General features: G+C 42.2%; 1 protein-coding gene across 1 annotated transcript in view; it reads left to right on the top strand.

Moving 5' to 3' along the window:
- The window catches only part of smyd3 (SET and MYND domain containing 3), a 949,011-nt gene that overhangs the window by 211,685 nt on the left and 712,180 nt on the right, over positions 1-25,146 (top strand). The window contains exon 2 of the mRNA XM_069930861.1: positions 3,129-3,192. Within this exon, the coding sequence (XP_069786962.1) occupies positions 3,129-3,192 (64 nt within the window). The remainder of the gene's footprint in view (positions 1-3,128; positions 3,193-25,146) is intronic.

Genomic DNA, 25,146 nt, shown 5'->3' with positions numbered 1-25,146 from the left:
ATTAAATCCACTGAGTCCCTGCCGAGGGCACCTGGTAACTAAGGACCACTCGTGCTCTTTCCAAACCTCTGCAGATTACCTGCCCTCAAGTGCCTATCAAATTCCATTCTCAGGCATTAATTGATTCGCTTTCGGCCAATCCTACAGACATCAGGTTCAAAATTTTTTAAAATTCCCCAACCTCGACCCACTTATTTTGCTTAGCAATTTGAATATGTGTCTCCTGGCCTCTGGAAGAAAAAAAGTACAGCTTCTAATTACCATGCCTGCGTCAGAATATCTTTCAAGAGGGTGAACCCGCATCATGCATCAGGCCCTGATGGCGGTACCTGGCAGGGTTCTGAGAATCTCTGTCAATCAACTAGCTGGTATGTTCACGGACATCTTCAATCTCTGACTGCTGTAGTCAGAGGTTCCCACTGGCTTCAAAAGGGCATCATTCATACCAGTGCCCATCTTCTCAGTGCCATACAGTTACCTGTCTCTGCAAGTCCCTTTTGCCTGTGCTTTCCTATCCATGAATTTGTCCAAATGTCCTTTAAATGTCAAAATTTACCCACCTTTCCCACTTTCTTCGACTGCTTGTTTTGTATATATGTGTGGAAAAAGTTGCTCCTCTGGACAATTTTAAATCTTTGCCCCCCTCCACCCCCATGTCCTTTTGGTTTAAACCCTCCTACTCTGTGGAGAAGACTATGGTTATTCTTGCTATGCCCCTGATGAATTTGTACACCTCTACAAAACACCCCCCCCCCCCCCCCCCCCCCCAACATGGTCTCATGTTCCAGGGGAAAAAGAACACTAATCTATCTAACTTCTCGAAATAACTCAACAAATAATTTTGAGTAACGTTTTCATGAATCCTTTTTGCAATGGAATTACATTTTTCCTTTTGCAAGGGGACCAACACTGCGCGCAGTATTCCAAATGTGGCCATACCAATATCTTGATGCCCCATTTCTTGTATTCAGTACAATGAAGGCAAGTGTGCCAAGCCCCTTTTTCACTACCATGTCTCTCTCTACCACCACCACCTTCAGGGAACTATGTACTTTTAACCCTATGTCTATCCATTCCACGATACTCACTTACTGTTTAGTATGAGACCTGCCCTGGTTTGACTTGCCAAGATGCAACACTTACTTGAATGAAAGTATAAAGAGCAAGGAACAAATGCGTTAGTTGAGGAGTGTAAGAAATGCAAGAAAACAATTGAGAAAGAAATCAGGAGGGCTAGAAGAAGGCACGAGGTGGCTTTGGCAAACAATGTGAAGGAGAATCCCAAGGGGTTCTATCAATATACTAAGAACAAAAAAGATAGCAAGGAATAAAATGGCCCCTCTTGAAGACCAGAGTGGTTGTGTATGCATGGAGCCAAAAGATAGATCTTAAATGAATTTCTTGCATCCATATTTACTTGGGAGAAGTGAAGTCACGGATCCTATACAGATTACAGAGGCAGCATGGCTTTGTGTATGGTAGAGCATGCCCAATCTGATTGAATTTTTTGAAGAGGTGACTAGGAATGTGGATGAGGTTAGCGCGGTGGATGTTGTCTATATGGACTTCAGTAAGGCCTTCGATAAGGTACCACATGGAAGGTTAGTTAGGAAGGTGCAGTCTTTAGGTATAAATTTTGAGATAGTCAAATGGATTGAACATTGGCTGAAAGGGAGAGGCCAGAGAGTGGTAGTGGAAAATTGTCTGTCAGGTTGGAGGCCGGTGACCAGTGGTGTGCCTCAGGGATCTGTATTGGGCCCATTGTTGTTTGTTATATACATTAATGATCTAGATGATGGGGTGGTGAATTGGATTAGTAAATATGCAGACGATATTAAGATAGGTGGAATAGTGGATAATGAAGAAGGTTTTCAAGGAGTGCAGAGGGATTTGGGCTGCTTAGAAAAGTGGGCTGAAAAATGGCAGATGGAATTTAATGCTGATAAGTGTGAGGTGCTTCATTTTGGTAAGAAGAATCAGAACAGGACATACGTAGTAAATGAGAGAGCATTGATGAATACAGAAGAGCAGAAGGATTTAGGAGTAACGGTACATCGTTCCCTGAAGGTAGAAACTCATGTGAATAGGGTGGTGAAGAAGGCTTTAGTATGCTGGCCTTTATCAATCATTGCATGGAATATAGGAGTTGGGAAGTGATGTTGAGATTGTATAAGGCGTTGGTGCGGCCTAATTTAGAGTTCTGTGTGCAGTTCTGGTCGCCTAATTATAGGAAGGATATAAACAGAGTGGAGAGAGTGCAGAGAAGATTTACCAGAATGTTACCTGGGTTTAAGCATCTAGAGTACAGGAAGAGATTGGGCAGATTAGGTCTTTATTCTTTGGAGCGTAGAAGGTTGAGAGGGGATTTGATAGAGGTATTTAAGATTATGAAAGGGATTATCAGAGTGGATGTGGATAGACTATTTCTGTTAAGAGTAGGAGAGATTGAAACAAGAGGACATGAGTTAAGAGTTAAGGGGTAGAGGTTTATAGGTAACATGAGGGGGAACTAATTTACTCAGAGAGTGGTAGCGGTGTGGAATGAGCTTCCGGGAGAAATAGTGGCGGAAGAGTCAATTTTATTATTTAAGAAAAAGCTGGACAGGTATATGGATGAGAAGAAGGTGGAGGGTTATGGGATTGTGCAGGTAGGTGGGACTAGAGAGGAATGTTTGGTTCGGTGCGGACTAGAAGGGCCTAATGGCCTGTTTCCATGCTATAATTGTTATGTTATATGTTATGTTAACCCATTGAAATAGAGCTTTCAAGGAGGTTACCAGGAAAGTTGACGAAGGAAAGACAGTGGGTGTTGTCTACGTCGTTTATATTGCTATTATTTTTCCAATCAACTGAAATCTGTCATTATTAACATATGACATTTATGGCTGAAGAATAGTTCACTGTTGTTGATGTTGATAAGAATATATTCAGAATTAAAATTGGAGGGATATGAAAAGGATTTTCAAGTGAAAGCAGTTGGACCAGGTTTTAATTTTGATACCCAAGCAGAGATTTGATGCAAACATCCAAAGAAGATCCTTAAACAAGGCTCTTTTCATGCTTTGCACACGTCCACTTGCAAATCTGTTGCATTTGCTTAGTAATACGTTTTTTTTCTCTCTTTACAGGAAGGAATCCCTGTTGCGATGTTCTCAGTGCAAGTTGGCAAGGTATTGCAATGCCACGTGCCAGGTAAGGAGCTATGTAGAACATGGAGATTAATTGTGTGTGCAATTTGTCTGTGGGTAACAAAGCGAATGTAAACCGTCTGAGGCATGTGGCTGGCTGGGATTAATGGCTGGATTTTAACAAAGCAGTCGAACAAACAGCGAAAGATAGACGCAAAGTAGCTATTGATGAACTGCAGCAAACAGAATTTGTGATTGAAAATGCTTCAAGGTCTGTTAAAATCGAGGGTGGCATGGTGAGCATAACGGTTAGCACAATGCTGTTACAGCACCAACGACTTGGGTTCGAATCCAGCACTGTCTGCAAGGTGTTTGTACGTTCTCCCTGTGTCTGCAGGGTATAATGAGGTGGCTGTTATATGCGGATTATGGAGAAACACGTGACTTCTCTACCTGTCTGGAATATTGTGGATTGCAGGTAGGTGGTTGTGTGTCCTCCCTGTCTGAAACTTATTTGGAAGTCACATCACCTGTCAATCAAGGTTGGACTCCAGCCACCCATTAGTGAACATCTTGCTGTTGGCTCGTTTAAATCATCTAGGGTCATTATTGGCTAGGCACCCAGATCAGAACTGTATAACATCAGTACATAGTATATTCTTGCTCTCTGCCTCGTGGTAAAAGCCACGGTTATTGCTCCACGCTATGTCGCGACTGTGGGCATTGCTGGAAGTGTCATGGGTAAGGTGTGCAGTACACTTAAGCTGAGCTGTAGCACTGCAATAGATCAATGATTGGAGAGAGCCACCCCACACCGCCCCCACCCCTTGTTGGTACAGGGTGTGCTTTTAAGACCCTGTCTTGTTAGAGTGTGTTAGTAACTGTATATTACTTAACACTAAGCTGCACCCCTGCACCCTGAGGTTCAGGGATTGGGAGTGTCTGCTGAGGTCCCTGTCTGTGAGTGTGTAGAAGATAGGTGGCCACTGATATCAGAGTTCAACCTGGGTCCAATACAAATGTTTATATAGTTGTTTATTAATAGAGTAATTGAATATTGTTTGTGTGTTAATTAAAGTTACATGCGATTGTAACACTTATGTCCAGACTCATCTTTCTGTTAACCCATCAAACCTAATACTCTTCCAAACACAACAGCATGGGCTTGTGGGTCAAAAGGGCCTGTTACCTTGCTGTATGTCTAAATTTAAATTTAAAAGCAGGTTTATTTGTTTCTGTGAAATGCAGTGACTGGAAGATGGATACACTTGTCCATAAAACCAAAGTTGTTGACCTTCTTGGTTAACTCAGTTTTTTCTCTCCACAGATGCTACCTGATTTGCTGAGAATTTTCATTGTTCTATTTTTATTTCAAATTTCCACCATCAGCAATTTTTGATTCTTATTTACGCAAAGCAGAGCAGATACTGGCCGCCCCCGGGATATAAACACCTCACCCATAATATTATTAATTTCAAAAATTTGACTTGCGTACATATGATGCCTGCGTATTTTCTGACTTATGGACAATATTAACTTGCAGACATCTGTAAAAACAGAACCCCTTTGTTATCTTCAGACATCCTGTATCAGTTGTGGTTACTGGGTGAATGATTCGGACGTCTCCATTCAGACTGGGAATTTTGCTGTCATGTTTTGCTGTCAAGCGGCTTTTGTCAATTTGGCTATCAAGTTGGCATGTATAAAGTCAAATAAACATAACCATACAAAGTATATGAATAGAGTAAATACAAGGAAGCTCATTCCATGGAGATTTTAAGAGAGAGAAGAACTGGAGGACATAGATTGAGATGATTTGGTGAACGTCCATGCAGAAAGTGGTGAGAGTGTGGAATGAGCTGCCTGCTGAAGTGGTGAATGAGGGCTCTATTTTGACATTTAAGAATAATTTGAAGAGGAACGTGGAGGGGTGAGAAATGGAGGACTATGGTCCAGATATAGGTCAATGGAACAAGGCACAGTGATAGTTTGGCATGAACTAATGTAGATGGGAGTAGGCTCTTCCCCTTGAAGGTAGGAAAGATTGGAATGAGGGGTCATAAGTTAAGGGTTAGGGGAAAAACTTTAGAAGTAACTTAAGAGGAAGTTTCTTCACTCAGAGAGTGGTGGCTGAGTGAAATGACCTTCCGGTAGAGGTGGTTGCAGCAGGGTCAATTTTGTCATTTAAGAGGAGGTTGGATGAGAGGGGGTTGGAGGGTTTTGGTCAGGGAGCAGGTAGGTGGAACGAGTGGAGTTCTCTTAAATTGGTGCAGACTAGAAGGGTCGATATGGCCTGTTTCTGTACTGTAATTGTTATATGGTTAAATGAGCTGAAGGGCAGGTTTCGGTGCAGCCGTATACTCTGGCACTATGATTTCAACTGAATACCAAAAGTGAGCAAAGTTGGGATTTAATTTTCCTGTCTAAGAAGTGAGCAATAAACTTCAATGAATTTATGTTGGTTTATCATGCTCCCCCAGAAAACAGTAATTAAGTGCGTGAAGATTCCTGAAGTATTTGAGCGCGAAGGGTGAAAATTAAATGATTATTGTTGCTGACAGACTGGGTTTGGATTCATGCCTCACTTCAGCTCCAACTTGGTATCCTGAATGCACCACAGGTTTATTTTTGGCAGGCAGGCAGAACAATGTAGAAATGGTTTCAATAAGAGAGATTTTTGAAAACATCTTAATTTTGAGGCAAAAGTTATGAAACCCAACTGAATCAGGGAAGTTGTGGTACAAGATCCATTTGATTGGCTGAATAGACTCGAGGAGCTGAATGACTTAGATTCTTAATTATTTGACAAAGGCCTTGAGCTGGTTGACATGTCGCTTTGGATTAAAATGCATTTTACAATTTTCAGGTTTCTTGTATATTGCCTGTGTGATGTGTGGTTTTAAAATTTTAATTGTTTAAAAAAATGTACAGAGCTTGAGTTGAGATGTTTTGTTCTTCACTGATGCTCTACAAATCTCAAGATTAAAAAAAAAGCTTTGAGCATCAGTTACAGGAATCGTATTGAAATCAAAATATGCAAATTGTCTAAAATCAAAGTCTTCAAGTGATCTGAAAAGCGAGAGACCTCTACCAGTATGAAGGAAGATGTGGAACAGTTGATGGAAATTGCTTGTAAAAATAAAATCCCATTGTATAGATGGACAAGGGAGCTGAACTCCTCATCTAACCAAAGTATCTCGAGTGATATCACTTAATTCGGCCTCCTTTCCACAGTTTGTCTGCTGCACTTTCCGAGGTTACAACGTGGACTGAGGCGTAAAAGTACATCGCCATTGTTAGGTCTGCTTTGTTCATGAATGAGTGAGACAAACACCAGACTGAGTCGAAATCAGGGTTCTTTGTTCTTTATTACCGGATTGTAACACTTGCAACTAACAATGTTAGTCGGAGAATGCATTCTGCCGTTATCAGCAAAATGGTGATTTTTTATACCCTTGGATACATGCTTAGACCATCATCATATCATTACTTGTCCAATGACTAAAACTGTTGCTATCCTTTCCCTGCTAGCTTCCTGCCAATGTCCCATCAATGTCTCTCTTATCTTGTAAGTACAAGGATGCATTCACATCTTGTTACATCCCTGCACAGGGTAACTCCTTACACATTCCCATCTCATGATGTTTTACCTTACACCATCCATGAGGTATTTTGACGATGACCAAAGATTGTGGCGATTGCTAAATTAGTAAATTTTCTTTTTTTGTCTGAGTTGGATGGAGCATTATCAAATAGCTGAGGACTGTTGGTTTAATGAAGCTTTCCTGAGGGCTTCTTGGGACAGTGGTTGATTGTGCCAGTGTTACCAGATTGCTTGAACTTGGATATTTCGCTGTCTGTGCAGGTTTTCATTTGATTCCATTTGCTCTCCTTTAATTGCTATTTATCTATCACTTAAGCTAACGTGTATTTCATCTCTCTATAAGTTTGCCGATGATGCCACAGTTGTCGGCAGAATCACAAATTGTAACGAGGAAGTGTACAGGAGGGAGATGGATCAGCTTGTTGAGTGGTGTCACGCTAACAACCTTATGCTCAATGTCAGCAAAACCAAGGTGATGATTGTGGACTTCAGGAGGAAAACTGGAGAACATGACAGTCCTCATCGAGGGCCCAATAGTGGAGAGGGTCAAGAACTTCAAATTCCTGGGTGTCAACATTTCTGAGGATCTGACCTGGAGCCTCCATCTTGAAACAATCATGAAGACGGCTCTCCAATAGCTATACTTTGTAAGGTTTTGGAGGAGATTCAGTATGTCACAAAACACTCTCAAACTTCTACAGGAGAGCATTCTGGCCAGTTGCATCACTGTCTGGTATGGAGGTGCCAATACTTAGGGCAAAACAAAAACTGCAGAGGGTTGTTTACTCGGCACCCGATTTCACTCCATTAAGGACATCTACAAGAGGAGTCTGAAGAAAGCAGTCTCTATCCTTAAGGACCCTCACCACCCAGGCCATGACCACTTCACTCTCCTACCTTCGGGAAAAAGGGGACAGGAGCCTAAAAACGAGCACTCAGCGTCACAAGGACAGCTTCTTCCCTGCTGTCATCAGATTCCTCAATAATCAATGAACCAAAAACACTGCCTTACTTTGACTTTCTGGGCACTGTTTTTTATTTATTAATGTAATGTAGTGGCCCGTGCATAGAGTTGCGGACCAACTCACAAAATGGCCGGATATTCTCATCACTGCCTACCTGAGACAACTGTGCACCCAGTTGTGTGAGTTCAGGCTGACAATTAACCCCGCGAAGTGCCAATTTGGCCTGGATACTACTGACTTCCTGAAAAGGTTGAGGCGGTCCGGTGCTTTGCCAAGCCAGCACAATAAAAGGGCTACAGGAATTCGCCGGTATGATAAACTTTTACCGCAGTTTCATACCAGCCGTGGCCCGTATCATGCGCCCCTTCTTTGCGCTGATGGTGGGCAAGTCAAAGAACATTACCAGGGTTTATGAGTCTTTGAGGGGGTTCCAGAACGCCAAAGATGTGCTGGCCAATGCCACCCTCCTGGTACACCCCAGACCACTGCTCTGACAATCAACACCTCCAGCACAGCAGTAGGAGGTGTACTGGAACAAATCAAGGCCAGTGGCAACACTTGGCCTTTTTCAGCAGACATCTCCACTCCCCCCAGAGCTGAAATACTGTGCTTTTGACTGAGAGCTATTGGTGCTGTACCTGACAGTAAGATATTTTCGTTACTTAGGTCAGCAATTCAAGGTCTTCACTGATCACTAGCCGCTTTCCTTTGCCTTGCATAAAGTATCGGATCCATGGTCAGCCCGACAACAGAGACGCTTGTCTTATGTGTCTGAATTTTTCAATGGACATACTGCACATTGGGGGGTAAAACAAAGTGGTAGCTGACGCTCTGTCAGACCCAGTGACTGAGTCAATACATGCCTTGTCCCAGGGAGTTGACTAACGTGGCCCTCACCAAAGCACAGCAGGTGGACCTTGAGATCCCCCCTTATAGGACAACTGTCTCCAGTCTCAAGGTGGAAGACATCCCCATTGGCCCAGGTAACCTGACACTGCTGTGCGACGCCTCCAACAGGCAGCCCTCGTACTATCGTCCCGGTCGCATGGAGGTGCCAGGTTTTAGACGCCATCCACAACCTGGTGCATCTCACAATCTGAGCTATGGTCAAGATGATGGCTAGCAGGTTTTTTCTGGCATGGTTTCCATAAGCAGGTCAGCCAGTGGGCCAAGACCTACACCGACTCCAAAGTGCAGATTCACACGAGGGCACCCAAATAGACCTTTGAACCAGCACGGCGCAGGTTCAGCCACATATTGACATAATGGAGCCACTACCAGTTTCCTGTTGGGTGAGGTACCTCTTGACCATGCTTGACCACTCCACGAGGTGGCTTGTGGCAGTTCCACTGGCTGATATCACCATAGAAACCTGTGACAGGGCACTTATCGACACATAGGTCTTCAGATTTGTGGTCCCGCAGCACCTAACCTCAGACAGGGGGCACAATTTACCTCTGGGCTCTGGACAGGGACACAGGTCCATCACACCACGGCATCTCATCTTCAGTCCAATAGGTTGGTGGAGTAGTTTCACAGGCACCTCAACTGGGTGGATGAACAGCCTTGGGTCCTCCTGGGGATTCATACTGCGCCGAAGGAGGACTTCAATGCCTAGGAATTAATCATTCTGGGGGAGTTACTGGCCTCCGACAAATGCCTGGAAGATCCCACAGCAACTCTTGAGAACTTGCTGCGAAAACTTGGGTCCCTGGTCCTGGGGAAACCCCCTCCACATGACCAGCCCAAACATAACGTCCCCAGGGACTTAAAGACTTGTCATTATGTGTTTGTGCGAAGGGGCGCAGACTGGCCGCCCCTACAATGACTGTACGAGGGGACCTACAGGGTCATCAGGGACAATAGCTCCATCTTCGTCTTTGACATTGGTGATAAGGAGGAGACTTTTACCATCGACCACCTGAAACCGACACATCTGGACTGTTATGAGCCAGTCTCCACTCCTTCCCCGCGACGCAGGGGCAGACTACTTAAACCAACGGATAACGGTCTGATCGCCGATTCTTGGGGAGGGGTCGTGTAGTGGCCCGCGCACAGGCAAACAGTCCAGCCCACAAAATGGCTGACGAACACGGCAACCATGCAGATCTGGGGGTGACATCAGCCGTTGTCCCATGTGATGTCCTGCATAGCGGGAAGATTGGGAACGGTGGCAGAAATGCTGGCCAATCCCAGGCTGGCGCTCCAATGATGTGGAGCCCTGATGTCAGAGCCTGGGGCCCATATAAGCACGAAGGCCAGTGCAATAAACCAGTCTCAACCTCAAGGCTGTGATGTGCGTGTTGTTTTTCTCCACACATTGGAACGTGAAAGCTACAGTACGGTGGTTTATGTGAATGTTTGCACTCAGATTCTGATGCAAAATGACGAATTTCGTGACTTGTTCATGACAATAAATTCTGATTCTGATGTGCAGATTAGACTTCGAACTATAGATCCATAGAATAGTACAGCACAGAAACAGGCCCCTTCATCCCTTCTAATCTGTTCTGGACCATTTTTTTGCCTAGTCCCACTGATCTGCACCTAGTTATTAGCCTTCCATTCTTTTCCCATCCGTGTACCTGTCCAAATTCTCTTAAATGTTAAAACTGTGCCCGCATTCACCACTTCAGCTGGCAGCTCATTCCACACTCCCATCACTCTCTGTGTGAAGATATCCCCCCTCATGTTCCCCCTAAACTTTTTCCCTTTCTCTCTGGTTTGTATCTCACCTATCCTCAGTGGAAAAAGCCGATCTACATTTACTCTGTCTATCCCCTCATAATTTTAAATACTTCTATCAAATCTCCCTCGTTCTTCTACGCTCCAGGGAATGAAGTCTTAACCTGTTTAACCTTTAACTTCACCTGTAACTCAGTTCCAGTTTGCTTTTGACATTTGCTTTGTGAGCAAACAGCTCACAACATGAAAATCACCCTGCAGCAACCATAAAAACCTGATCTACCAAGAAATTGGAGAGGTTTTTTCACTGAGGGAAAGTCTCCTATTAAGATGTCAGAATTATCTGATCTTTTGTTTTGAAGGTCCCTCTCCATTACATTTTTTCACACTATGAACCATACTGACCAAAATACACACAAACATTTCCCTCTTGAATATACAGTGTCATTTTCTCCCCTTTTCCCCCCTCCCTTCCCTCCCTCCTTCATCCCCCCTCCCCACTCACTCAATGTTCAACATATATAATACATTAAACCCATTAAACAATGTCATCACACAATGAAAATAAACAAGAACTTTTACACACTTGGTCAGTTCATTTCGTTGTCTTCTCCTTCTGTCATTTTAGGTGGTGGAGGTCCGTGGTAGGACTTCTCTGTTGAGTTACATGTACGGTTCCCAAATTTGTTTGAATACTGTGATGTTATTGCTTAAATTTTATGTTATTTTTTCCAATGGAATACATTTATTCATTTCTATGTACCATTGCTGTATTCTCAGCCTATCTTCTAATTTCCAGGTTGACATGATACATTTTTTTGCTACAGCTAAGGCTATCATAATAAATCTTTTTTGTGGTCCATTTAAATCGAGTCCAAGTTCTTTACTTCTCATATTACTTGGAAGAAAGATCTCTGGATTTTTGGTATGTTGCTTTTTGTGATTTTATTTAATATCTGGTTTAGCTCTTCCCAAAACTTTTCCACTTTCTCACATGCCCAAATTGCATGTACTGTTGTTCCCGTTTCCTTCTTACAGCGAAAACATCTGTCTGATACTGTTGGGTCCCATTTATTTAACTTTTGGGGCATGGTGTATAGCCTGATTAACCAATTATATTGCATCATGCGTAACCTCGTGTTTATTGTATTTCTCATAGTTCCGGAGCATAGCTTTTCCCATGTTTCATTCTTTATAGAAACATAGAAGATAGGTGCAGGAGTAGGTCATTCGGCCCTTCGAGCCTGCTCCGCCATTCAATGAGATCATGGCTGATCTTAAAGTTCAGTACCCCGTCCCTGCCTTCTCTCCGTAACCCCTAATTCCCTTATACTGAAGAAATATATCTAATTCCCTCTTAAATATATTCAGTGAACCTGCCTCTACTGCTCTCTGTGGCAATGAATTCCACAGATTCAGCACCCTCTGGGTAAAGAAATTCCTCTTCATCTCGGTTCTAAATGGTTTGCCTATTATCCTCGAACCATGGCCCCGGGTTCTGGACTCTCCCACCATTGGAAACATCCCTTCCGCATCCATTCTGTCCAGTCCTGCCAGAATTTTATATGTCTCTATGAGATCCCCTCTCAATCTTCTAAACTCCAGCGAGTACAATCCCAATTTGCGCAATCTTTCCTCATAAGTCATTCCTGCCATTCCAGGTATCAGCTTGGTGAATCGCCTCTGCACTCCCTCCATTGCAAGAACATCCTTCCTTAGATAAGGTGACCAAAACTGCACACAATACTCCAGGTGTGATCTCACCAAGGCCCTGTACAGCTGCAGTAAGGTATCCTTATTCCTATTCTCAAACCCTCTTGATATGAAGGCCAACATACCATTTGCCTTTTTAACCGCCTGCTGTACCTGCATGCTCGCCTTCAGTGACTGGTGCACAAGAACCCCTAGGTCTCTCTGGACTTCCCCATCTCCCAATCTATTTATGTTTAGATCTTGTTCCCATTTTTGTTTGGGTTTACAGCTTGTTTCCTCGTACTCTTTCTCTTGCAGTTTGATGTACATGTTTGTTATAAATCTTTTAATTATCATTGTGTCTGTAATCACATAATCAAAATTGCTTCCTTCTGGTAACCTCAGCCTGCTTCACAATTTGTCCTTCAAGTAGGTTTTCAGTTGGTGGCATGCAAACATTGTACCGTGAGTTATACCATATTTGTACTTCATTTGTTCAAAAGATAATAATTTATTTCCCGAAAAACAATTTCTATTCTTTTAATCCCTTTTCTCTCCCATTCTATAAAGGAAAGGTTATCTATTGTGAAAGGGATTAGTTGATTTTGTGTCAATATTAATTTTGGTAGTTGATAATTTGTTTTATTCCTTTCTACATGAATTTTCTTCCAAATGTTGAGCAGATGGTGCAGTACTGGTGAATTCCTATGTTGCACCAGCTTTTCATCCCACTTATATATTATATGTTCAGGTACCTTCTCCCTTATTTTATCTAGCTCTAATCTGGTCCAATCTGGTTTTTCCCTTGTTTGATAAAAATCTGATAGGTATCTTAATTGTGCTGTTCCATAATAATTCTTAAAGTTTGGTAGCTGTAAGTCCCCTTGTTTGTACCATTCTGTTAATTTATCTAGCGCTATCCTCGGTTTCCCCCCTTTCCATAAGAATTTCCTTATTGTTTTCTTTAGCTCCTTGAAGAATTTCTCTCTTGGGTGAATTGGTAACGATTGAAATAGGTATTGTATCGTTGGAAAGACGTTCATTTTAATACAATTTACCCTTCCTATCAGTGTTAGCGGTAAATCTTTTCAATGTTCCAATTCATCTTGTAATTTCTTCATTAATGGCTGATAATTTAGTTTGTATAGCTGGCCTAGATTATTATCTAGTTGTATACCTAGGTATCGAATTGCTTGTGTTTGCCATCTAAATGGTGATTTTTCTTAAACTTTGTGAAATCTGCATTATTTATTGGCATTGCTTCACTTTTATTTGCGTTCATCTTGTACCCCGATACTTCTCCATATTCCTTCAATTTCTTATGTAATTCTTTTATTGATATTTCTGGTTCTGTTAAGTATACTATGATGTCATCTGCAAATAGACTGATTTTATATTCCTTCTCTTTTATTTTTATTCCTCTTATTTTATTTTCTGTTCTTATCAGTTCTGCTAGTGGTTCTATAGCTAACGCGAACAGTGAGGGGAGATAGTGGACATCCCTGCCCCGTTGATCTGCTTAATTTAAATTGGTTTAATATATATCCTTTTACTGTCACCTTCGCCAATGGTCCCTTATATAATGCTTTAATCCAATTAATATATTTCTCTGGTAGGTTGAACCTCTGTAGTACTCTGAATAAATAATTCCATTCTACTCTGTCAAAGGCTTTCTCTGCGTCTAAGGCAACTGCCACTGTTGGCGTCTTGTTTCCTTGTACTGCATGGATTAAGTCAATGAACTTACAGATATTGTCTGTTGTTCGTCTTTTCTTAATAAATCCAGTTTGATCTAGTTTTACTATTTTTGGTACACAGTCGGCCAATCTGTTTGCTAATAGTTTAGCCATTATCTTATAATCTGTGTTAAGTAGAGATATTGGTCCATACGATGCTGGTGTTAGTGGATCTTTCCCTGTCTTTGGTATTACTGTAATTATTGCTGTTTTACATGAATCTGGCATGTTTTGTGTTTCTTCAATCTGGTTCATTACTTCCAGGAGAGGAGGCATTAATAAGTCTTTAAATGTTTTTTAAAATTCTATTGGGAGTCCATTCTCTCCCAGCATTTTATTGTTCAGTAGTTTTTTTAATATATCCTGTATTTCCTCTATTTCAAATGGTTTTATTAATTTATTTTGCTCCTCTTCTTGCAATTTCGGTAGTTCAATTTTAGCTAGAAACTCATCTATTTTGTCTTCTTTCCCTTCGTTCTCAGTTCGATATAGTTGCTCGTAGAATTCCTTGAAGTTTTCATTGATCTCCGTTGGGTTATATGTAATTTGTTTTTCCTTTTTCCTTGATGCCAATACCGTTCTTTTAGTTTGTTCTGTCTTAAGCTGCCAAGCTAGTATTTTGTGCGTTTTTTTCTCTTCGCTCATAATACTTCTGCTTTGTCTTCATTATGTTCTTCTCCACCTTGTATGTTTGTAGTGTTTCATATTTTATTTTTTTGTCCGCCAATTCTCTTCTTTTTTGTATCTTCCCTTGTTGCTTATTCTTTTTCTGTACTTGCTATTTCCCTTTCCAGCTGTTCTATTTCCTGATTGTAGTCCTTCTTCATCTTAGTTACATAACTTATTATCTGCCCTCTGATGAATGCTTTCATTGCATCCCATAGTATAAACTTATCTTTCACTGATTCTGTATTTATTTCAAAGTACATTTTAATTTAGTGCTCAATTAATTCTTTAAAATCCTGTCTTTTAAGTAGCATGGAGTTTAATCTCCAACTATACGTTTTGGGTGGGATGTCCTCCAGCTCTATTGCTAATAACAGGGGTGAGTGATCCGATAACAATCTAGCTTTATATTCCGTTTTCCTAACTCTCCCTTGGATGTGGGCTGACAACAGGAACAGGTCTATCCTTGAGTATGTTTTATGTCGACTTGAATAATATGAGTATTCCTTCTCCTTTGGGTGTTGTCTCCTCCATGTATCCAAAAGTTGCATTTTGTTCTTTCTGTTAATTCTTTTCCCAGTTTTATCCATGTTTGAGTCCAAATTAAGGTAAAAGTCCCCTCCTATCAGTATATTCCCCTGTGTATCTATAATCTTCAAAAAGATATCTTGCATAAATTTTTGATCCTCTTCATTAGGTGCATATACATTGATCAAATTCCAAAATTCTGAATATATCTGACACTTTATCATTACATACCTCCCTGCTGGATCTATTATTTCCTCCTCTATTTTGATTGGTACATTTTTATTGATTAATATAGCTACTCCTCTGGCTTTTAGATTGTATGATGCTGCCATTACGTGTCCTACCCAGTCTCTCCTTAATTTATTATGTTCCTCTTCAGTTAGATGTGTTTCCTGCACGAATGCTATATCAATTTTTTCTTTTTTCAGTAAATTTACCAATTTCTTCCTGTTGATTTGGTTATGTATTCCATTAATATTTATAGTCATATAGTTCAACATGGCCATTTCATACTTTGTTTACCTTTCATTTCCACTTCCTCATCACCATCTTTCCTCCTTATCCATTTCTGTTTTCTTGTTTTGAACACACTGTAAGACAACACTTCTAAAACATAAAATATTACCACTATTCCCACATCTAAAATTCCCTTAACCCCAAGTGTCACCCCCTCTCTGAGTTGCCCCTTGTCCCTTGCCGGGCAACCACATCTCCTCTCTCCATTTGGATTGCGAACCCGCTTGCAAGCGTCAACTGATTTCGCAGTGACTGTTATTCTCTTCCACCCAGCCCCCTCCAGAAAAGACTTTTATCTTCACATATAACAAAGCTCACCCTCCCCCCTTACTTCCTTTCTTCCCCTTCTTAGTTTTTACTTATACATTATTTTTCTTCTTCATATGAAGTTTGTCATCATTCTTGTTCTTGTTACATCTCTTCATCTCTCTGTCTGTTTTGCAGTCGTTCTGCACATTCTCATGCTTTCTCTGGATCCGAGAACAGTCTGCTTTGCTGCCCCGGAATTACTATTTTAAGCACCGCTGGATATGTTAACATAAATTTATAGCCTTTCTTCCATAGGATTGATTTTGCTGCGTTAAACTCCTTCCTCTTCTTCAGGAGCTCAAAACTTGTGTCTGGGTAGAAAATTTTTTTTGACCTTTGTATTCCAGTGGCTTTTTGTCTTCTCTCATTTTTTTCATTGCCTTCTCCAATATATTTTCTCTTGTCGTATATCTCAGGAATTTTACTAGAATGGATCTTGGTTTTTGTTGTGACTGTGGTTTCGGGGCTAATGTTCTGTGTGCCCTTTCTATTTTCATTCCTTCCTGCATTTCTGGCATTCCTAGGACCCTGGGGATCCATTCTTTTATAAATTCTTTCATATCTTTGCCTTCATCTTCCTTAAGGCCCACTATCTTTATATTGTTTCTCCTATTATAGTTTTCCATTATATCCATCTTCTGAGCTAATAACTCGTGTGTTGCTTTAACTTTTTAAATCAGATTCTTCCAATTTCCTTTTTAAGTCATCTACTTCCATTTCTACGGCTGTTACTCGTTCTTCCACCTTGTCTACTCTTTTCCCTATTTCTGTCATGACCATCTCTAATCTACTCACTTTTTCTTCTGTACCTTTTATTCTTCTTTTTATTTCACTAAATTCTCATGTCTGCCATTCCTTTAATGCTTCCATATATTCTTGAAAATTTTTTTTATCCATGTACTGTCTATTCCCTTCATCTTCCATTTCTCTGTCCAGAGCTTGATGCTCTCCCTCCTCCTCCCCTTGTGTCCGCTCCAGGACCTGTGTCCTCTACCTCTCTTCCTTGTATCTGTGTCTCTTCTGACTTTCTTGTTGGGCTATTTATCTCAGTTTGCTGGGTATTTTTATTATTAATGGTGTTGGTCCTCTTCCTCTAGGCTGGTCATCTGCTGTGTCTCTCATTTCCTTTTTTCATTCTCCTCCCTCCTGTTCCCGTTATTTTCTATATCTTCCCACTGGGAGCCCTGCTGTCGTGTCTTTCTCAGCTGGTCCCCCCTCCCGTCAGTGTTGTCTTTGTCGTGCGCATCCCGCATGCGCGAGGAATCGCGCATGCGCGGTTGCGCACCTCTGTTTGGCTCCACGAGCCATCCATGTAGTCCTGCGTTCAGTGGATCGTGACCCTTCGGGGTTTTTACTGACCTCAGGGAGTGGGCTCCTCTTTCCACGGCGGGTCCCTGCTTCTTCGTACAGGTAAGGCCTTCACCTTTCTCTTCCGGCGTCTTTCCTTCTTTTCTTCTCGTTGTTTTTGGCTTTTCTTTCTTTGGTGCCATTTCCTCCACACCTTTATTTTTTATTTGTTGTGGTTTGTGTGTCTGTCGCTTTGCTTTTTCTTTACTTTTTTCCTTCTTTTCTGGAGAGGGCTGGTATTCTCCTACCGGCCACTACTCCATCACGTGACTCCATTATCTGATCTTTTTAAACAGTTTTGAAACTAGACACTTCCTTGTCTAAAGAATTAAAACACGAAAGTCTGTGGACACTATGGTTAAAGTAAAAACACAACGCTGGAGAAACTCAGCACGTCAAACAGTGTACTTTATGTAAGCAAAGGTAAAGATACATAACAACATTTCAGCTTGAGTGCTTCATCGAGGCATGAAGGGCTCAAGCCCAACACGTCGGTAATATATACTTACTTTTGCTACATAAAGTATGGTTTGATCTACTCCATCTTTGTGTTTTTACTTGTCCAAAGATGATTGGTTTTTAAATTGTGATGAATGTAGTTCTCCCGCCTGACTCTGAGGGAGTTGAAGGGATTGTGCAGCTGGTTTTCATGGGTGGCTCTTCTGTCTTTGTGTGGAGTGTCTTGTACATTACTCAACTTCCTAAGCAATAAAATTCTCTTCTTTTTCAAGTCCATGGTCACCTTATTACCTGATGCAATGAGAAGGTTCATTTCTTCATAAGCAGTGGAGTAGGTCAGGAGCAATGTGTGGTGTGACAGTGAAAGGATCAATCAGTACTCCGCAAGGGCAGCATGGAATCAATATTCTGAGCTTAATTCTAGAGCCATATGGCTGCAGGAAAGAATGTTTGTACCTGTTGTGTGATCTCGCTGTCTTGAACCTTCTACCCAACAGTGAAGAGTGAGTGGCTAGTTGGGATGGGTCCTTCAGTCTGTTTCAAGGTGGTGGAACGTGCGGATGGAATCGATGGGTGGGGGGGGGGAAGGCTTATGTGATGTTCTGAGCTGAATTCATCACCTTTCTGAAGCTTCTTCTGATTTTGGCCAGAGTTAGTACCTGTACGACGCCATGATACATCCAGCTAGGATGCTTTTGATGGTGAACCGACAAAAGTTGTTAAGGGACGTTGGAAATGTGGCCTCTTAATGAAGTAGAGGCTTTGGTCTGCTCTCTTGACTGTTGTGTCCAGATCATGTCTCTGGAAATATTTACTCCCATTTAACATGCCAGTTGTATCACTGTAGGGTCATGCTGTTCAATCTCCCCTTTTTTATTTTTGTCCAATGCAGAGAAATTTCAATGCACTTTTAACTTTCTGTTATTTGTACCTGTTACTCTTTATATATATTTAATTTTAATTCTCTTTTATCTTTTAAGAAAAATCCTTTTTCACTTCAAAAAGATATAATTGTCAGGGCATTAGTGCTTTAAGTAATTTAAAATGTAATATAATCGAAATGGAGTACCAGAAATTCTCGACAGGTTAGGCTTACAATTTCAGGTCAAAGATCCTTCACTGGAACTAGGTGAAATATAAAGGTACAAGGACTGCCTAAAGAAATCTCTTGGTGCCTGCCACATTGACCACCGCCAGTGGGCTGATATCGCCTCAAACCGTGCATCTTGGTGCCTCACAGTTCGGCGGGCAGCAACCTCCTTTGAAGAAGACCGCAGAGCCCACCTCACTGACAAAAGGCAAAGGCAACACCCAACCCCAACCAACCATTTTTCCCCTGCAACCGCTGCAACCGTGTCTGTTTGTCCCGCATCGGACTTGTCAGCCACAAACGAGCCTGCAGCTGACGTGGACTTTTACCCCCTCCATAAATCTTCGTCCGCGAAGCCAAGCCAAAGAAAAGGTTCATGTGACAATATTGTTTGAACAGTGAAATGTGTCCAAGTGGTAGCTTCAGCATTGAACTCTAAAGCAAGAGGGGTGGTGATATTGATTAAGAAGACTCTACCTGTTAAAACTCAAAAAGCGATCATGGATCCTGTGGGGAAATTTGTTTTGATTCACTGTCAAATTTATTCTGAAATGTGGACACTGATCTTTCTTTTCTTTGGCTTGGCTTCGCGGACGAAGATTTATGGAGGGGGTAAAAAAGTCCACGTCAGCTGCAGGCTCGTTTGTGGCTGACCAGTTCGATGCGGGACAGGCAGACACGATTGCAGCGGTTGCAAGGGAAAATTGGTTGGTTGGGGTTGGGTGTTGGGTTTTTCCTCCTTTGCCTTTTGTCAGTGAGGTGGGCTCTGCGGTCTTCTTCAAAGGAGGCTGCTGCCCGCCAAACTGTGAGGCGCCAAGATGCACGGTTTGAGGCGTTATCAGCCCACTGGCGGTGGTCAATGTGGCAGGCACCAAGAGATTTCTTTAGGCAGTCCTTGTACCTTTTCTTTGGTGCACCTCTGTCACGGTGGCCAGTGGAGAGCTCGCCATATAATACGATCTTGGGAAGGCGATGGTCCTCCATTCTGGAGACGTGACCCATCCAGCGCAGCTGGATCTTCAGCAGCGTATTTATATAAAACTGCAAAGCGCAACATGTCATTGAAAATTCATTCTGTGCATTCGCACTTGGACTTCTTCCCCGCTGATCTTACTGCAGTCGGTGATGAACATGGTGAAAGGTTTCACCAGGACATTGCGACCATGGAATTGCAGTATCAGGGCAACTGGAATCTATCACTGCTGGCCGACTATTGTTGGACACTGACAAGAGAGGCATCAGATGCCGAGGACAAACAAAAATCAGCAGCAAAACATTTTACGGTCAGTTGAACGAACGCAACGTGTCGGCGTCATTATGGGATTAAACAGGGTAAATTCAATAAAAGTTCATTTAATGTTTCTCCAACTCCCAGTTATCTTTGTGTTTAGCTTGAAGTTGTCTATCATAATCCCCAATTTCTTTTCAGGAAGCAAACCTTCTGGGGGAAAAAAATTGTCATCCAGTGTTATTTGTGTGATCTTTATGTACTGTGTGTTTTTGTGTGTGCACCAGGGTTTGCTACATGAAGGGCCCTGAGCTTCTCCAGCATTTAGTGCTTTTACTTCAACCACGGTGTCTACAGAAATTTGTGATTTACTTCAGGTCTGGAGAGATGCTGTTTTGTCGAGTCGTATAAGTACAATCAGGTGACGGTGATTGTTCAACGTACATCTGCACCGAAATTCTTACTTGCTGCACCTGTGCAGGTACATGCAAAAAAAACCTACAATAGTAAACTAATTGAATTACATAAAAAGAGACAATAAATATATAAGAATGATATAAATGCTCGCAGTAGTCATTGTGCAATAAAAGCGACGGGGAATAGAAACATTCAACACCATCCCTTGATCCCACTCTTCCTTTTGTTAAGCTCTGGGTTTCCTGGGTTCCATAGCTACTACTGGTGTATTCTGCTGCTGGGTTTTGGAACATCATTATTGTACTGCAGAAAATCCCCAGCCTGACGAAGGCAGTGGAATCTAATTTTCAGGAGGTGAAAGGCGTTTTCCACTGCCTTTGTCATCCTTGGATGTTAGTGTATCAGGGCTCAGGTGGAGTTAATGGAGCGCAAATGGGGGTCAGCAGAGGTAGGAGGCAGCCCATTGACTCTTCCCAATATCCATCTCACAGACAATGCTGGACACTGAATATGTCAGAACATTAGCACATTTATGGAGTGGAAAGTCTATGAATGGAGAAGTTCTGGGATATTCAAGGTAATCATTTCCAAAACACAAGTGCAATCTGTAGCGCTGGGGAAGCAGGTAAAGCTGGCAAATCCTTGTGCCCACAATGTGACTTATCCTCACTAAGATCAAATGAAATAAATCTAAATTTAGATATACAGCACGGTTACTGGCCCTTGCAGCCCACGAGCCTGTGCCACCCAATTACATCCAATTGACCTACAACCCCCATACGTTTTGAAGTACCCAGAGGAAACCCATGCAGACAGCACCAGATCTGAACCTGCTAAGCTAACTGTGCCATCTCCAAAATTAAAAAAAAAGTCTTTACTTAGTCGGTCAGGCAGCATCTGTGGTGGGACAAGTAATGTTAGCATTTCATCAGAACCTGGAAATGTTAGAGATAAAAATTTTAAGTTGGTGAAAAGGAGGGAGGGGCACAGAGCAAGCGGGATCATGGGGGATAGAATGGCTGCAGTAGTTATGGGAACTTGCTGAGGGATAATGGTGAAAGCCAGTGAAGAACAAAAGGACTTTTATCAGATGAGAAAGGTACTGAATACGGAAAGTTGGAGGGCAGAAAGCTGGACCGACTGATTATAGCAAATTGTTGAATTTATTCTCAAATCTGGAAGGTTGATGTGAGCCAATTTTGATTCAATGTTCTGCTTTTGCTTTAACATGGCTATAATTTATTGTGAAATAAAGAAGTATTTGTGTTCTTAGGGATGAGGCACTAAATCCAAAACCTCTAGCAGGCATTGTTATGAATTGAATGCTACAGAGTGACTTTTGGTTCTGAGAGAGCACACGTTTTTCATCAATCTGAAGACACTTGTGAGTGAAGGTCAGGTCCCAGGTTGGCACAGAAGTGTCCTGTCATTATAATGCTGCTCTGTGAAGCAAACATTACTGTGTGCCTGCAGGCTGTTCATAAAAATGCCGTAATCCGGTTTTGCAAATGCCTCAGCTTGAATGAGTAACCATTCTATGTTGTTGGCTCTGTGTATTGGAGGCATTTCATTTATTTTACTCAGTCTGCAGGAACTGTGTGGGGAGAAATAAAAGCTTTAAGCTGCATCTTCAACAAATCAAATTAAATTCTGCAGATGTCTGTCCACCATCATTGGAGAATGGTGTAAATCATGCAAGCTCAATCAACCACAACTTAATTCAGGTTGAGTGTGGGGTTTGGGCTGAAGAAGGAATTTGAACAGATTCCAATCTACTTCGATTGAGGTTGTTTGCTCCGTTTAAAATAAAACCACACTCAGTCAATGCTGGAGGAACTCAAACGTCCTGTAGTGTACATAGGAAGTAAAGATATATTACTGCCATTTTTTTGGGCCTGAGTTCCTCCAACCTTTCTGTGTTTTTACTCCAATCACAAATTGAAGTACTCCAATCTGCAGACTTCCCTGTTGCACTCTGTTTGATCCGTAGCCTGGATTTTCTTTTGACACGATTGAGTAAAGAATTGTTGGGGAAAGATGGTGGAAGACATTGGAATCAGCAAATGGAGTGAACAGATGTGTCACTGTGAAACTTGTTCCCTACTATTGACTAAATTGGCCCCTTCCTCCAATTCCTTCCACAAGAGTCTCCACCTCACACTCATCTCCTTTGAAGCCATCCAGCTTTCAGTTTCGCCTACTTCTGATGAACTTCTTTCACTCAGCATCCCAATTATTTTGCTTTAAATTCAAATTTTAAATTTAGGCATACAGCACGGTAACAGGCCCATGAGTCTGTGCCACCCAATTTATCTACAACCACCTGTACGTTTTGAGCGGTGGGAGGAAACTGGAGCCCTCTGGGGAAAACTCACACAGACACGGGGAGAACGTACAAACTCCTGACAGACAGCACAGGATTTTGAACCCCAGACCTGATAGCTGGCGCTATAAAAGTACCACTACACCATCACCAAGAAAAACCTTGAAATCTTCCTTAAAGGCATTATTAAAATATCCTGAGGCAGTATTTGCTGAAGGATAGCGATGACAGGCCATGAAATGGGTTTAAAGGCAAGAATGTAAATGTTTTGAATAGATTTTTGGGGGAGCTGAGAAAAAATGCCTGTTCTGATAGCAAAGTGAGATTTTGATGCCAAGCACGATCTGCTGGAGGAACTCAACAGTGAAGCAACATCAGTGGGAGAAAAAGAATAGGTGATGATACCTGGCCAAACTCTTTGTTGGGGCCGAGGAAAAGTGGCGGTGTTGTTAGCACAATGATATTACAGCACCAGTGACCCGGATTTTGAACCCACGCAAGGAGTTTATATATTCTTCCCATATCTGTGAGGGTTTCCTCCGGGTGCTCTGGTTTCTTCCCACCTTCCAAAAACATATCGGGGGTTGTAGGTCAATTGGGCGCCATGGATTCATGGGCCAGAATGGCCTGTTACCGTGCTTTATGTCTAAATTTAAATTGAAAAAAATTAATTTGAACAGAAGCAGTGTAAAGTGGACAGGGTGGGAGAGGTGAGAGAGGAGCCCCACGTGGGATTGGCAAACTGAGCAGGGGTGAGACATGATGGATGGAAGCAAAGGATTGCTCGATGCTGGACAAAGGCGAAGAGAGGCTAGGTAAACAAATGGGCCAGGTGGAGGAAGGTGAGTCTTAAACTTTTGAAAGCAGAAGGCAGGTTGACAAATCGATTACAGTGCATTGGATTCTGCACTTCATTAATATTGGGTTGGAATACAAGAGTAATAAAGTTCCTTTATAAAATACTGCTACTGCCTCACTTGGAGTACTCTGCCTAGTTCTGGGAGTCCCACTTCAGGTTGGGAAGACCTTAAGTGGTCTCTGTCTGGCAGTGCCGGTGACCCTGGACCACCTGCAGATTAGAGGACCAACATCTCATGTTCTGTCATTATAATCAACTTAATTAGGGTGTTTTTGTCAGCTCCTCCCCCCACCTGTCTCTACTTGTTCTTTCCTCCAGCTCTGTCTCTCTTTCCTTTTCCCATTGTAGGCGAGTCTAGGACAAGAAGGCACAACTTCAGGATTGAAAGGCCCCCATTTAAAACAGACATGCTGAGGAATGTCTTTAGGCAGAGAATGATGATGCCACCACGGCAACTCTGGAGGTCAAGTTGTTGGGTATACTTAAGGCAGAGATTGAAAGGTATCTGAATAGTCAGGGTATCAAAGATTATGGGAAGAAGGCAGGGAACAGGGGCTGACTGGGAGAATGGATCAGCTCATGATGGAATGGTGAAGTGGACTCAGTAGGCCAAATGGCTACTGGTTCTATATCTCATGGTCTTATGGCTTCCTTTTCTCCAGCACTGCATTTACAGAGCTAACTCCTACCCCAATCAATTCTTACCTGTCCTCTGTATTGGGAAGGGTTGTGGCCGTCATGTGACAGCACTTCCCCCTACCTAGTCAGAGGACACACCAGCTGCCAATCAAGGTTAGGTTCCGCCCCACCCATTAGTGCACATCTTGCTGTAAATGACTTGGACTGGACTCTCCAGCCTTCCTGTACTTGGTCGTGGGCTACTGGCTGTTGTAATTGGATTAACCGTCATGACACCGAGCCATTTGACTCTGCTAATGACCTGGGCTGGACCTTCCATCACCATGAAGGTGCCATGTTCTCTCTTTGCCAGCTTGGGACTACCCTGCTTCATTCCAGCCATCGAAATGTGGAAAAGCCCTGAAGAAATTATTGGTAAGGTGTGCACTGTTAAAAGGGTTGCGAGCATTTAATTAGTGTCCCTTGTAGCATTGAGTCATGCCTGCACTGATTCAAGGGGTGGTGGGCATTGAAGTGATTTTTCCTTCATCCTTGTATGTACCAGTTCATTGTGTGTGTGTGTGTATTTTGTTCCCACACTATTTTTTCCACGTTCGTTATTAATTGTCCACTATTTCTTTCCCATGCTTGCTGTAAACTGTGCATACATGTATGTTACCATTTCTCACACTTGCCTTCTGTAAATAAAATCAAAACTGTGTCCAGAGGCCTTGCCTGTTACCAAAACTGTCTCCTCACTCACAATATCCTCATATCCATGTCCAGTATTACCTTTTGACTGTTGCTGGAAGATCATGCATCTCATGCGCCAACTCCAGCCAGAGGCAGGAATTGGGAAAAGGGTTGTCTAGGCTATGGTTCACGAAGTTCGAGTTGCACAAAGTGTCTTTGGTTCGTGAATTGCAAGGACCAGATCAGTCATCTCCTAAATCTCTCTGCCTCTCCCCCTCTAAAA

The sequence above is a fragment of the Narcine bancroftii genome, chromosome 4, assembly GCF_036971445.1.
Source record: "Narcine bancroftii isolate sNarBan1 chromosome 4, sNarBan1.hap1, whole genome shotgun sequence".
In the NCBI taxonomy this organism is placed as follows: Eukaryota; Metazoa; Chordata; class Chondrichthyes; order Torpediniformes; family Narcinidae; genus Narcine; species Narcine bancroftii.
The sequence above is the reverse complement of the archived record's forward strand: the minus strand, read 5'-3'. Positions and strand labels throughout refer to the sequence as shown.